The following is a 13,221-nucleotide window of genomic DNA, read 5'->3' as shown; positions in this document are numbered from 1 at the left end:
TACTGGTTCAAATTATCCATAGAACTATTCTCCGAAAAACACCTTAAACACTTCTTCAACAACAGTTGCAACAACTGTTTTGCAGAAACCTTCTTGGAGAAACTTGAGAAGCAAAATATTGCACCTATGATACTATCTAACAGCTCTGCTAAAGAGACCACCTTAAAAGCAAGAATGCTTCAACCTTTTTCCGATATCCATCAAACTTATGTCTGAAAAAAATCATAGCACATTGTAATATTTTCACGGAAAATGAGTGATTTTATCACTTATTTTCTTTTGTTTGATTGGTGAATGGAAAACTTTTAACGGAAAATATTTTCTAGTGTTTAGTTAAAGAGTAGAAAATATTTTTTTATGCTACTCTCCTCACCCTCTTTTCTCAAGTCCCTATGTTTCCTTGCTCTCCCTCCCCAAAAACCCAACAACTCTATTTTCTTCAACAATTTAATTATTCTTTTAAAAATCCACACAAACCCAAAGGAACTAATGTGTTGCTTTACTTTTTTAAGCAAAACAACGTTAGAAATCTATTCTCCATAACTATAAAAAAAATACTCTTTTTTTTTGTTGAAAAAGAAAGTACTATTTCTACAACATGAAAATAAAGTAATCATTTTATTGAAATAAAAGAAAATACTTTTTCTACATCATGAAAAGAAAATACTCATTTTGTTGAAATGACAACCAAACATGGAAAAATTGGAAAACATTTTCCGAAAATGTTTTCGTTCATACCAAACACACCCGAACTGTGATTATCTCTTCTAATTGTCCCTTGCCCCATTTTTCTTAAGAGGGCAAGACAGACTAGGATTTATGAAAGGAAAAGGCTCAGATTTATTCCAGTGATTCCACAAATCATGGATTTATACACCGAGAAGAATTCCCAAAATTTTCCGGACTATAACATGAGGGAAGTTGCTCAACGTGCATCAAGAGCCTAAACTACTCTTAAGTGGACTCAAAAATGAAAATCAAGGCGCCCACTGCTCATTCATAGTCGTCTTCATCAAGCTCCACTTCAGCATCACCGGATCCTCCAAGGAGAGAGAGGAAAACTAAAACTGCAACCAGTTGAGTGACCAAAAAATATTTAGCTCTTCTACGAAACTTCTTCTCTTCCTCAGTTTTTTCCCTCTTAGATTTGCTTTTGGGTTTCGAACCTAAATGAATGAAAGAGAAGAAACAAAACCATCAGCTTATAAGCAGATCATGCAATATCAACTGATGATAAAGTTGAATTGACATGTAGTTCTCCAGATGTAATATCAAAACTTTGGCAAATGTTTCATCAATGACATTTATGATTATACTTCACCAAAAAGGGCACATCTAAAATTATATGAATTATGAAGGGCACAAGTACAAAGATATCTTCAGTCACTGATTGGCATACAAACCAAGTGGAGAAGTTACTTAACGACACTAAGGTGCCGTTTAGTTACCGGGATTAGGATTCCAGTCTAGTATAAAATTTGGGATAAAATTTACCAAATGTTTGGTTATTGGTATTAGCTGATACCGGTATAAATTTCCAAAATCTTGGTATTATTTACCCACATCCAATGTGGCATAATAATACCAGGATTATTTATACCTGGATAAAGCTTTCCAAAAGACAAGATTACCCCTCAAAAAGCTCTTTTTGCATTGTCATCGGTACGTTTTTTTCTTTCCACAAAATGGATATATGATTAAAAGAATGCTGCAGAGAAACACAGAAGCTAGAAGTTGGAAGTTGTTTTGAGTTTTGAACCTACACTTCAGCTAATTTCATATTGTTGCATTCTCAGATAGAGAATCACTTTATTTTCACGATGAAATTTTTGCCTTCTCAATTTTGAATACCATTGTTAAAGCACCATTAAAACCTTTAAATGTAATAGTGTAACAGTACCCAGGTTGTTAATTCTTAAATTATACTACTAAAGTCAAAAAAAATCACTATTCAATTGGCTGAATCACTCTTATAGAACTAGTGATGTCGTCTTCTCCACACCAGAAAAGTGTTTTCATGGGGGGAAGAAACAAGAGTAGGCTTGACCGGAACGACAGTGCTGATCGGAAAATTTCTCCGGCAATTTACCTAGCCAGAAAAAAATAAGAAAAAAAAAAAGGAGAGAGGAGAGGATGAAGAAGAACCTGGGAATGGAGTACTGATATGATTAAGAATAAGAAGAAAAAGACTAAATGGGAAAGTAGACGAATGAGTTGCAGGTGTGTGTGTGGTGGTGGGGGGGGGGATGATGGGAAGGAACAGGGAAGAGGAAACTAGAAGGAAGAAAGTTTTTTTCTTTTTTATTGTAATTATTTTTATTTTTAAAATATAATTATAGGTGACAATTTTTATTTTAAATTTACACATGTCAATAATTGGGTGGGGTCTACTTTTGGATTTTCTTTTTCTTTTTCGCTTTAATTTATCACTTTTTTTGTTTAACCACGCGTAGTCTACGTGTTAAATTCTGAGTGGTTCACTTAACCACGTAGGAGCGATTGTGTCTCACCCATTATACATTCCAGACACGCGTGTTTACTTAACACACTAAAACCAATATAAAGTGTCTATATGGTCACCTGGTAAGCTGGAGTGTGAGATAGACATCTGGGGCAAACTTTAAGTGTCTCTTTATGTATTTTGCCAAAAAATTATCTAGTTTCAAACCAAACATATGCTTTGAATTATACATTTTATAGCCCAATTTTAATTCAATGAACCAAACAAAGCAATAGCATTAAATAATCTAGGAACTATTAATCACAATATTATAACACCGCCATTATAATCCCAACATAACTTTGTCGACAAACAAACTGACCCCTAAGTTAAATAAGTTATTAGAAAAGCTATCTCAACCCTTTGAGCACTAGTAAGATAAAAGGCTAATACATTGATAGGCATTTAAACTTGAAACAACATTTCATTCTGACACCTAATCTTAAGCAGTGTGACCTATTAAACACTTCAACTTCTCGGACTTGTAACTAATTGATCCTTAACTAACCGTCAATCAAAAGAACAACCAAATGCACGAAGTTTAAATGCTAGTGACGTAGAAAAAAAATCAAATGAATCAAAGGCATGTTTCATTAGAAAGAAAAAAGGACACATGGCTATTTCATTTTTTTTCCCCTCTTTCTTCTTCTTCTCAGCAAAGGGAGCCTTGACACAACGATAAAAGTTGCTTTCATGTGACGAACAGGTCACGTGTTCAAGTCGCGAAAATAGTGTCTTACAGAAATACAAGGTAACATTGCGTACATAAGACTCAATATGGTCCACCCTCCTCAAAACCCCGCGCATAGCGGAAGCTTGGTGCATCAGGCTATCCTTATTCTTCTAAACCGCTTGTAAGAAAAATTTGGAGGGAAAGACAACTAAGACACACTCAAACTTGCTAGAAAAGAAGTGGAGAAAATGACGATTCTAGTTTACAACTTGATTAATGCTATAATACATTGAAATATATGAAATCTTGATCATGTATCTAGCCTAATGTCCATGAATCTTCATTTAATCGTACACATCTCTTATTCCCAAATTACATCACTGAACTCACCAATTAGTTCTGGAGACTAGAGTAATCCACTATTACATGCATCTCCCAAAATATTTAATTAATAACTAGTCCATGAACTAAAAACTTAAGTCATATATCAATAAATATCAATATTTCAATACCCCCTTAAACTTGATTCATCACACCTATACACAACTTCGAAAAATATCAATCTTAAACGACTTTGTGAAATTATCCATAACTTGGTTTTGTGAATTCACGAATTCAAACTCCATCTCCTTCTTGAATATATAATCCCTAATGAAATAATATTTTACATCAATGTACTTACTCCTTTAAAGAAATTTCGGGTTCTTGGCCAATGCAATAGAAATTTGTTATCAACACAAATTTCGTCGTCTCCTTAGCCAAATTGCATACAAACACAAAAAGAAGCCGGTACATACTACGTTTCACGGGTTAACAAAGTCACAGTCACTTGCTTCTTGGAATTTCATGTAAATGCGAAATTTTCAAGGAAAAAAAAATAAACATGGTATTACTTTTAGATCATCAACATCACTAGCCCAATCAATATCACAATAGCCAACAAGCACTAAAGATTCTAAAGTCAAGAGTACCTTTGATGTACCGAAGTATTCTTTAGCTACCTGAGAGGTAGTAAGAGCTTCTATAAAACGACTCACAAGTCCGACACCATAAGGAATATCCGATCTTGTACAAGTCAAATAGCTCAAGCTTCTAACAAAGGCTCTTGAAGAATGTCTTTGTCTCCATCCCCATGCTTGGACAATTTAATTCCACATTCCACGAGAGTTTACAGGCTTGCAAAGGGACCGGTGAGAAGTGGCTTGCCTATGTCGAGTTTGCTGCATATGAAGGCATTTTTATTTCTCAAAGAAGAGTATGGAAAAGAGATTCTCAAAGAAATTCAAGATAGAGAATTACAAGCGCGTAACCACCCCTATTGATTGTGGAGATAAATTGAGATGGAGACAAGATCAATCTAACATTCTTCAAGATCTTTGTTGGAAGCTTGAGGTATTTGACTTGTACAAAATCGGATATTCATTTGGTTTTGGACTTGTGATGCATTTTGTGAAAGCTCATACTACCTCTTAATGAAAGTAGCTAAAAGAAAACTTTGGTACATCAAAGGTACGCTTGACTATATAAACTTCTACTCATCGTCCAAGGAATTAAAGCTTGGTGATTGTTGTTATAATGACTGGACTAGTGACGTTTATGACCAAAAAAGCACTATCGGGTTTGTTTTTCTCTTGGAAATTTCGCATTTACATGGAATACCAACAAGCAATTATACCTTTGTCAACAAGTGAAGCAAGTATGTAGCAGCTTTTTTTGTGTTTTTACTTTAACTTGCTAAGGAGCTTGTTGGAACTAGGAAGAACTTCACCAACCACAAGATGCAACAAAAACTTGTTTTGAAAACAAGGCAGTTATTGAACAAGCCAAGAACTCTTTGATGAAAGAAGTAGGCACATTGATATGAAATATCCTTTTAATAGGGACTACATATCAAAAAAGGAGATGGAGCTTGAGTTCGTCGAATCACAAGAACAAGTTGCAGATATTACCACCAAGTTGTCGAAGGTTGATATTTTTCAAAAGTTACGGATGTCTCTTGGTCTGATGATACAAGGTTAAGGAGGGTGTTGAAATATCAAAATTTATTTATGTATGAAATTTATTTTGAGTTCATTCATGCACTTTGGGAATAGGAGGAGTCCAAAATTAAATGAAGATGCATGTACGTTAAGTTAGATACATGATCCATCACCTACAAAAACTCACTCTAGCAATACAGTTCAAGTCAAGTTGTAAAATAGAATCATCTTTTCATACACTTCTCTTATTGAGGTTGAGAATCTCTTATTTGTCTTGCTATCAAAATTTTACTAACATTCTCTGCCACCCGAATCAAAACCGTCCATCTACCGAATTAAGATCTTCCAATAGTCTCAAATTCCCTTATCTTGAGATCAACAGCTTACCATGCGCAATCGAATTGTTGTCACTTTCCCTCTTCCTTCGTAGCAAACTCAGCATAGGCGAGCAACTTTTCTCGGCCTATAATCCACACATCACCTCATCTTTAGTGTCGAGAATAACCATTGCTTTTCTCCATTTTCCAAAAATCAAAACCCCAGTCTTCTGTACGCACTACATTTTTTCTCTCCATTTTTTTGGGAGGTGTGGTATCAGAGGAGAAATTGGAAGTTGAGTCGACGAGGAAGTTAAGAAGAAACTCAAAAAAATTCCGTTTATGGGTCTGAAGTCATTTTACGGGCAAAAATTAAGGTGCGAAATGCACAATCCTCCATGCTAGCACTTGGGATTTAATATACAAAAATCCAACAAGTCGAAGTGTTCAATAAGTAACAGCTAAAGATTAGTTATCCGAATGAAATATTGTGCCAAGTTTAGGCATCTATAGATGTATTCGGACTATGGATGTATTAGGACGAAGTTAAAATACTTCTGCTATACTTTTTGAAATCTATCTAAGCGAGAAAAAAAATCTTTGATTTCCAAATACACAACATAATATTTATTGTGTTCTCCGACAAACTGAAAGAAGTGCGGTGTTATCAAAACCAATAGGCAAAATATATAAGTTAACCCCTGAACTATGGACCAAATCCCTGTTACACACTTTCTGATCACAAAAATCATATTACACACTCAACCTTTCGAGAGTGTATCAAAGACACACCACTTTTTTCTTGACCATTTGTCAAAACATGTGTGATGCCTGGCACCAATAGAAGCATTACATGTGTCCTTATTTTTTATTAAAAAATAAAATACTTACAATTACCCTTAGCCTTTCTAGTTGTACTATACCTGAGCCTTTTGAGCCGAGGGTCTCCTGGAAACAGCCTCTCTACCCTTCGGGGTAGGGGTAAGGTCTGCGTACATATTACCCTCCCCAGACCCCACTTGTGGGATTATACTGGGTCGTTGTTGTTGTTGTTGTTGTTGTACCCTTAGCCTTTCTCTCTCCTCTTTTTGTCCTCCCTCGCATCTCCATTGCCGCCGACTATACTAGAACCACAACCTTCCAATTTCAAACCAAAAATTAGGAGCCTAAATAGATTTATAGCATGTTTGGCCAAGCTTCTTTTTTGCCAAAAGTGCTTTTTTTTTTTGCCAGAAGCACTTTTGGCCAAAACTTAGGTGTTTGGCCAAGCTTTTGGAAGGAAAAAAAGTGTTTTTGAGGAGAAGCAGAAGCAGTTTTGGAGAAGCAGAAAAAAGTAGCTTCTCTTCAAAAAGCACTTTTTTGAGAAGCACTTTTGAGAAAAATACACTTAGAAGCAGTTTTTTAAAGTTTGGTCAAACACTAATTGCTGCTCAGAAGTGCTTTTCCAACTAATTAGCCAACACAAATTGCTTCTCACCAAAAGTACTTTTGAAAAAAAGCACTTCTCAAAATAAGCTTATTTTTGCAGCTTGGCCAAACGGGCTATTAGTCCCAAGTTTTTTACTTTAAATTCAGATCTAACACAAAAAAGCAAGACCTAAAACTCCAACCAGAAAAGATTTTATGGCTGCCCGATTCGCCAACATCTTCTCCGACCAGCAAACCACCCAATTAATAATTTTCTAGAAAATAGTCACTGATGTTGACCATTTTTTGGGTCTGGAGACAGAGGGTGGATTTAGGTGTAACTATTCGGCTGCAAAAAGAAAAACCCATGACTAAGAACACCAAAACTACCATCTAAAAACTAACACTTTAAATGGTGCTTCTGCCATGGATGAAGCTAAAAGCTAAAAAAATTATACGGATGTAGAGAATTAGGAAGAAGCAGCTGATTAAATATTGTGTGTAGAAGAAGAAGAAGATGAAGAATCCTAAGTTGGAAACTGTTTGATAAAGCAAGAAAGTGGAAACAAAGGCGAAAGATCTGAAGAGAAGCCAAAAAAGGATGGAGATTTCGCCAACAGGAGATCCACCGATCAGTGGACTTAGTAGGATACTATGTCCCTTCGCCCGCAACAAGGTAATTTTAAAAAAAAAAAAAGAGAAAATGAAAAGGCTATGCACGTGGGCTCCAAAAAAGGCTTTAGAAACAAACTTTTTTTATTATTCACTCGCTTCTTCTAAGTGTAAAACACGCGCGTGCCACGTGGCTAAACAGGTGTGTACTAGAGACACTCTAAAAAGGTTGAGTGTGTAAAACAATTTTCGTGGTCAGAAAGTGTATAACGGGGATTTGGTCCATAGTTTAGGGGGTAACTTATGTATTTTGCCAAACCAAGAAAGCAAGAAGGTTGAGGAATAAAATTATGATTCACCAAAATATCGAGGAAAACTAGCAACATCTTCTGTAAAGCAATATCAATAACCTATATGATATGATGCATTTTTAAAAGTTTAACTTTAAATGATACACAAATGTTTTTCCACAAGTTACTACAAATATACAGGTCATTTAGTTTACATTTAGTTGTTGCAAAGATTATAACAGAGATTGTTTACATGGTGAAATTAATGTGGAGATTGTTTGTGATCTATAATAACGCACAAACTAATCCTACTCTTGGTTCTCAATATGGGGCTCTCGGGTTATGTTGTCTACGCTCCAAATGCCCATTCTTCACCATGGTGGGATGTTAAGTGTCCCACATTGGTTGAGGGAATGGATTGTTGCCTCCTTATACGATCTTGAACAATTCTCATCTCATGGGCTAGCATTTGGTGCTTTTTTTCGGCCAAAGTTCCATTTTGTTCATAGTTACACTACTAATCGAAGAAACCATGTATTGCACCACAAGTATTGATGTGCTTATCCATCAAATCAAACAACTCCCCTAAATGAAAACGACCATGGTTTTAACATGCAAGGTAAGGTGAGGAGTTTGACAAACAATAAAAAGTGAAACATAGGCCTTCGAGAGTTGAATTCTTTTTTACGCTAATAGAAACTTAGAAAGGGGGATATAAATTAAAGATGTAACTAACAGGCTATCACAAAGAATTCCAAAAAAAAAAAAAAGAGAAAACCAGCAACAGCTAAATAAAAAGAAATTGACTAATATACTATGCCCCTCATTCTAGGTAAAACATACTTTTTAGCGCACTTCTTACGAAAACAAGATGAAACAACCAACCAAAATTTATATAAAGCAGAATAATGGGTTACTATCAGAAAGTTAGACTCACTCCATTGTGAAGGACGCCTTGGCACTGATGAAGGATCACTCGGGGATTGTGTGCCAGAAGATGATGATGCACTAGAATCTACCAATTCAAGTTTATGCTTCTCAGTGTATCTTACAAGATTATCATGTTCCAAGAGCTTGCTTCGGAGCACTGAATTTTCCTATCAGCAGATATCAACAATTAAAAGGTAATTAGTGAAAGTGCCACAAGTGAAATTTCGCATGTTCTGTACTGCTCTTATAAATTAATAGGGTGGTGTAAAAAGTGTAAAAAGAAAAAAAATTATTAAAAAAGAAGCTGCTGTGCTTTTCAAAAGAGATGAGATACAGACATGTCTGCTGCCAGTCTCGAACGATATACTACCTCTATCTCAAATAATTAACGAACTTACCCAAATTATTTTACCTCTCCTTTTAGTGATAACTCTCCCAGATCGAGGAAATTCGAGTGGGGATTCTCCCATATCCAGGAAATTAGACTAACTTAACCCTACCTATTTTGCATTAATTGACGATGATATGTCTATAACTCGCTCCCCAACTTTTAGCACATTCCAAATGTTTGTTTAAACATCTCCAACTTTTTATATTTTTGCCTAGGCAGCTAATTTTTACATATTTCATGTTTGTTCCAAACAAAGCAGCTCTCAACCAAAGCAAACTGGGAAAGCAGCCAAAAACAACACCATTCTTTTAATAAAGCAGTTTTATCAAACAGGAAATATTGTTCCCATGATTGCTCATCCTTCCTTATCTCTATGCCTTGTTCCCTTCTTACACAATACTGTAGACACAGGCACAAAGATGAGTTTGAAATGATAGACTGTTTGACTTGATATCTCCCGTGAAAGAAAACCAATAGTCATCTCCACGTAGTGGTTATAAATATTATTAACTAAACCATTACTTCCCAAATTTACCATATATTACAGTACAAGCCATTGAATTAAATCAGTTAAATAAAGCCATAGCATACTCACTGGTAATGCATACAGTGTAAAAAGTGCATGCCCGAGGAAAACTGCATCCAAACTTGTTGACCTGTTAGATAACTGCAAAGATCAGTAATAGTGACGCAAAGAAAATGATTCATTTGCTTAGTTAACTGAACTATTGTTGAATGACTAACCTGTTATCAAAGAAATAGGCTTGCTCCCCTAATCTAGTTGATAAAGCACTAAAGGCATCATTAGCATTCCTGTAAATCTGTCCAGCAAAAGTTTTCAATCAACCACCATATTGAACAATATGTGAAATTAAAGTTGCAAGAAAGATCACAAACTAAGCAAAAACGGAATCTCATCAAACTGGCTGGACTCCTCACCATAGCGACCGAGAGACTGCATAGTTGTCTACAACAACACTACTACTTCAACTTCAAACTAGTTTGCTTGGGCTATATGAATTCTCTCCATCACGCTCCATTTGGGCCTATTTCATTCCATTACTCAGGAGTTCTATGAGACTTAATAGTTTCCTATTGCAGAAAAATCCATAGATCTGATCCCTTTCTTCGAGGATTAAATGGTAGGTCACCGTTAATTTATAGCTAGAGGTGTAAAGTTCAATGGGCACTACACCTTCTCCTTCTCTGTCTAACCCAACTCAAAACATAAGAACAATTACAAACATAGACAATCCATTCCAGGGATTTGGTCTAACAGTGCGAGTAAAAAAAAAATAGTGGAAGAGAAAAGCCAGATACCAGTAGAAACATATTACCTCTTCCTCTCTTCTTCCAGCATTATCTTTTGTAATACCAAGAATTTGTTTTGCAACATGAACTTGCTTTAAGTACAAAATTTTTCCAAGTGGCCATGGGAGATCTGAGTAATAAATCTTGTGTGCAGAACTTCCATCAGAACCCACCCATAGTTCATACAAAATGGCATCTGCAAGCCATGAATCAACCATAGCCTTTGCTGATACCCATTCAGGTATACCACGGACTTGGGAGTCCAAATCAACGAAACTGTCTTCGATTAAACTGCGGATAACTCCACCCTTCTCATTGTTGTAGGCTACGTATGTACCAGATTCAACATAAGGTATTTGGTCTGGAGAAAATAGAGTAAATATTGTGCGATCAGCTTATAGGAATGCTCAACGTTCCAAAAGAAAAAATATGGCATGTGAATGATTCAAAATATCAAGAAACCTGAGAAAACAGTAAAAGAACTACACAAAATATTCCCATTTGAGTTACTCTTGATGAGAGAAATTTAAGAATTCCTGTTCTAAAGACAGTAATATACACACACACACTATATGTATATGTATGTATATAACCGAAATATTGTGGTGATAGAGTTCTACTAACAAAACTTATCAACAAGCTTTACCATACAGCTGCTACAAATTATTTTGATCACCCAAGACTGCGCTCTTTTATATTGAAACAATCATCAAATCGCATCATTGTATCTTCTGTGGTGGCCTCAGCCTACTTATCGGGAAAAATTCAAGGACTCAGTCCTACCAGTCCTCTGCTTCCCTGTTTCAGGTATTGGTAAATGTCTCTAACCCTTCATCACAAGCACAAAGGGATGAAATGTTCATTTTGCCTCGCAAGCCAGCCAAATGTTTGGGTATATTGTTGAAATTTTTCGAAAGACAAGAATCAAATAATTTCTATGGTGGAACAAAATATCTATCATTTCCCCTCGAATAGATTCTTTTTTTTTCGTTTCCAAAGGAATGTTGTTATGTTGTTTTTAAGGGTGCAGTAATCCCTTGAATCTGTTACAACGGACCCCACCACCACCACCACCACCAAAAAAAAAGAAAACAACGTTCTCTTTCAGGCCTTTCAACCAATCAATACGACCCCGGAGAGCCGTTTTGTTAAAACAATAAACTTCGCTTCATTTAGTTCATTTTGGTTTTAGCTTAGGTTTATTATGTAAAATAAAATTCAACAAAAAATAAAATAAATAGAAATAAGAATTAATTCGAAATACTAAATAAGAATAAGGAGTTTTTATGTCGCGTCACTAAGGACCTCATTTCAAAAAAAATATGCCGCGTGGGGGCTTTACCATCTGAAACAAGTATCTTCTTCCAAATAAATGTGAGAATTCCAATGAATCCATAATTGTCTTTTTTGTAGAAATATAAAATCATCCACAGTTGTGATAGTCATGGAGCTTCTCTAAGTCAAGATTCTCATCAAATGGTATGTGTAAGTTTTTTTCTAATATCAGAGAGTATTTGAATCATTTGAGACATGAGATCTCCTATTCCAAGCTAGTAATCAACTCAAATGGAGAGTTGAGCAGCTAGACCACAGTAAATTTACCATCTAGGAACCAAAAAAAACACAACACAGATCTGAACATTTAGCAGCTCTAACTCAACCTTATGCTGACCTTACTGCCAAATTGTCCATGAATTTGATCTACTCTACTTAATTATCTAAATCCCATCAAATCAGAATTTGGCACTACAAGTTACATTGCTTATTGTGCATCCTAATGTAGCCACATGACCATCTAGTGCAAGAAAATGACAATAAAAATTTGACAAATTACAAAATAATATTCAAAATTTCTTAGCGTTAGTAATTCTTACTCCCTGTGTCCCAATTTAGGCGATGCACCTTTCTTTTTACTCTATATTTCTATTTCTTTTAACGATGGTAGTGTCCGGATCACTAATTCCACAGGGTACCTACACCTTCCACTAGGGTAACTCGATGGGAAGAAATCACATATTATACCTTTCTATATTTAGAAGTAATTTAATTTTAAACTTCACATAAGATGATTTATAGTCATACAAATATATATATATATATATATATATATATATATATCTTATTTTATACCACAAGTACTAAAGTCCTTTTTTTCTTCCTTCAACTGTCAAAGTGCATCACTGAAAATGGGATTAAGGTACCAGGTAGTACCAAAAACTAACATAATAGCCAAAATAAAAACATATTAAAATAAAACTTTAATAATTAAGAAGAAAGGGAAAAAGGATGTACCAGAATCGGGGTTAATGAGATTGAAAGCCAAATCAAATGGGGTTTTGGAGAATTTGAGGTAAAGATAAACGGGCAAACAATTGGGGCAAGAAGTGGGTAGTCCGAAACTGGATTTTCGGGTCACCAGTGTCAGCTTTTCTCTCTCCTTTGCTTCTTCCATTATCAAGTTATGAAAATTGAAATTGAAATTGAAATTGGTGAGAGTAAAACCCTAGTTGGGTAGGGCTTTAACTTCTGGGGAAAATTCAGGGCGGCGTTTTGGGAAATTAGGGACTGAAATGGAAACTTTCGGGAATAGATGGCCTATGTAGCATTTTTTGCGATCATAAATGTATCTGCTTTATAATTTACGTCACAAAATGTTTTTGGAAAAAGCACTCTTTACCGCTTGTTTGGAGGATTGTTACCTATTGTATTGTATTGTATTGTATTGTATTGTATGTTTGTTTTGGTTGTTATTAAAATATTATATTGTATCGTATCGTTAAATCCGTTATTATGTAACGATAAAATGTGTTA

General features: G+C 35.3%; 1 protein-coding gene across 3 annotated transcripts; it reads right to left on the bottom strand.

The window, feature by feature from the left end:
• Positions 1-599: 599 nt before the first annotated feature.
• LOC104233408 (mitochondrial outer membrane import complex protein METAXIN) lies at positions 600-13,014 on the bottom strand. 3 transcript variants are annotated; one of them, XR_011403715.1, is made up of 7 exons: positions 12,703-13,008; positions 10,437-10,771; positions 9,844-9,920; positions 9,695-9,755; positions 8,716-8,875; positions 4,145-4,393; positions 1,041-1,166 (listed from the first exon to the last, which is right to left on the bottom strand). XR_011403715.1 is itself a non-coding variant. In XM_009786796.2 (6 exons), exons 1-6 carry the CDS (start codon positions 12,860-12,862, stop codon positions 994-996), a joined length of 966 nt encoding a protein of 321 aa, XP_009785098.1. In that variant the 5' UTR covers positions 12,863-13,014; the 3' UTR covers positions 600-993. The 3 variants fall into 3 exon arrangements, 1 of the variants encoding a protein (XP_009785098.1); XR_011403714.1 differs by lacking the exon at positions 4,145-4,393 and adding an exon at positions 6,393-6,606 and having other exon boundaries at positions 1,078-1,166; XM_009786796.2 differs by lacking the exon at positions 4,145-4,393 and having other exon boundaries at positions 600-1,166; positions 12,703-13,014.
• Positions 13,015-13,221: the final 207 nt, after the last annotated feature.

The sequence above is a fragment of the Nicotiana sylvestris genome, chromosome 11, assembly GCF_000393655.2.
Source record: "Nicotiana sylvestris chromosome 11, ASM39365v2, whole genome shotgun sequence".
In the NCBI taxonomy this organism is placed as follows: domain Eukaryota; kingdom Viridiplantae; phylum Streptophyta; class Magnoliopsida; order Solanales; family Solanaceae; genus Nicotiana; species Nicotiana sylvestris.
This window is presented reverse-complemented; position numbering and strand designations above follow the sequence as displayed.

Coding starts and splice junctions, on each gene's coding strand:
- LOC104233408 (XM_009786796.2), bottom strand. CDS start 12,862: ATGGAAGAAGCAAAGGAGAGAGAAAAGCTGACACTGGTGACCCGAAAA. Junction 9,921..10,436: donor CTGGAAGAAGAGAGGAAGAG/GTAATATGTTTC, acceptor TTTGCTGGACAG/ATTTACAGGAATGCTAATGA. Junction 8,876..9,694: donor TTACACTGTATGCATTACCA/GTGAGTATGCTA, acceptor ATCTGCTGATAG/GAAAATTCAGTGCTCCGAAG.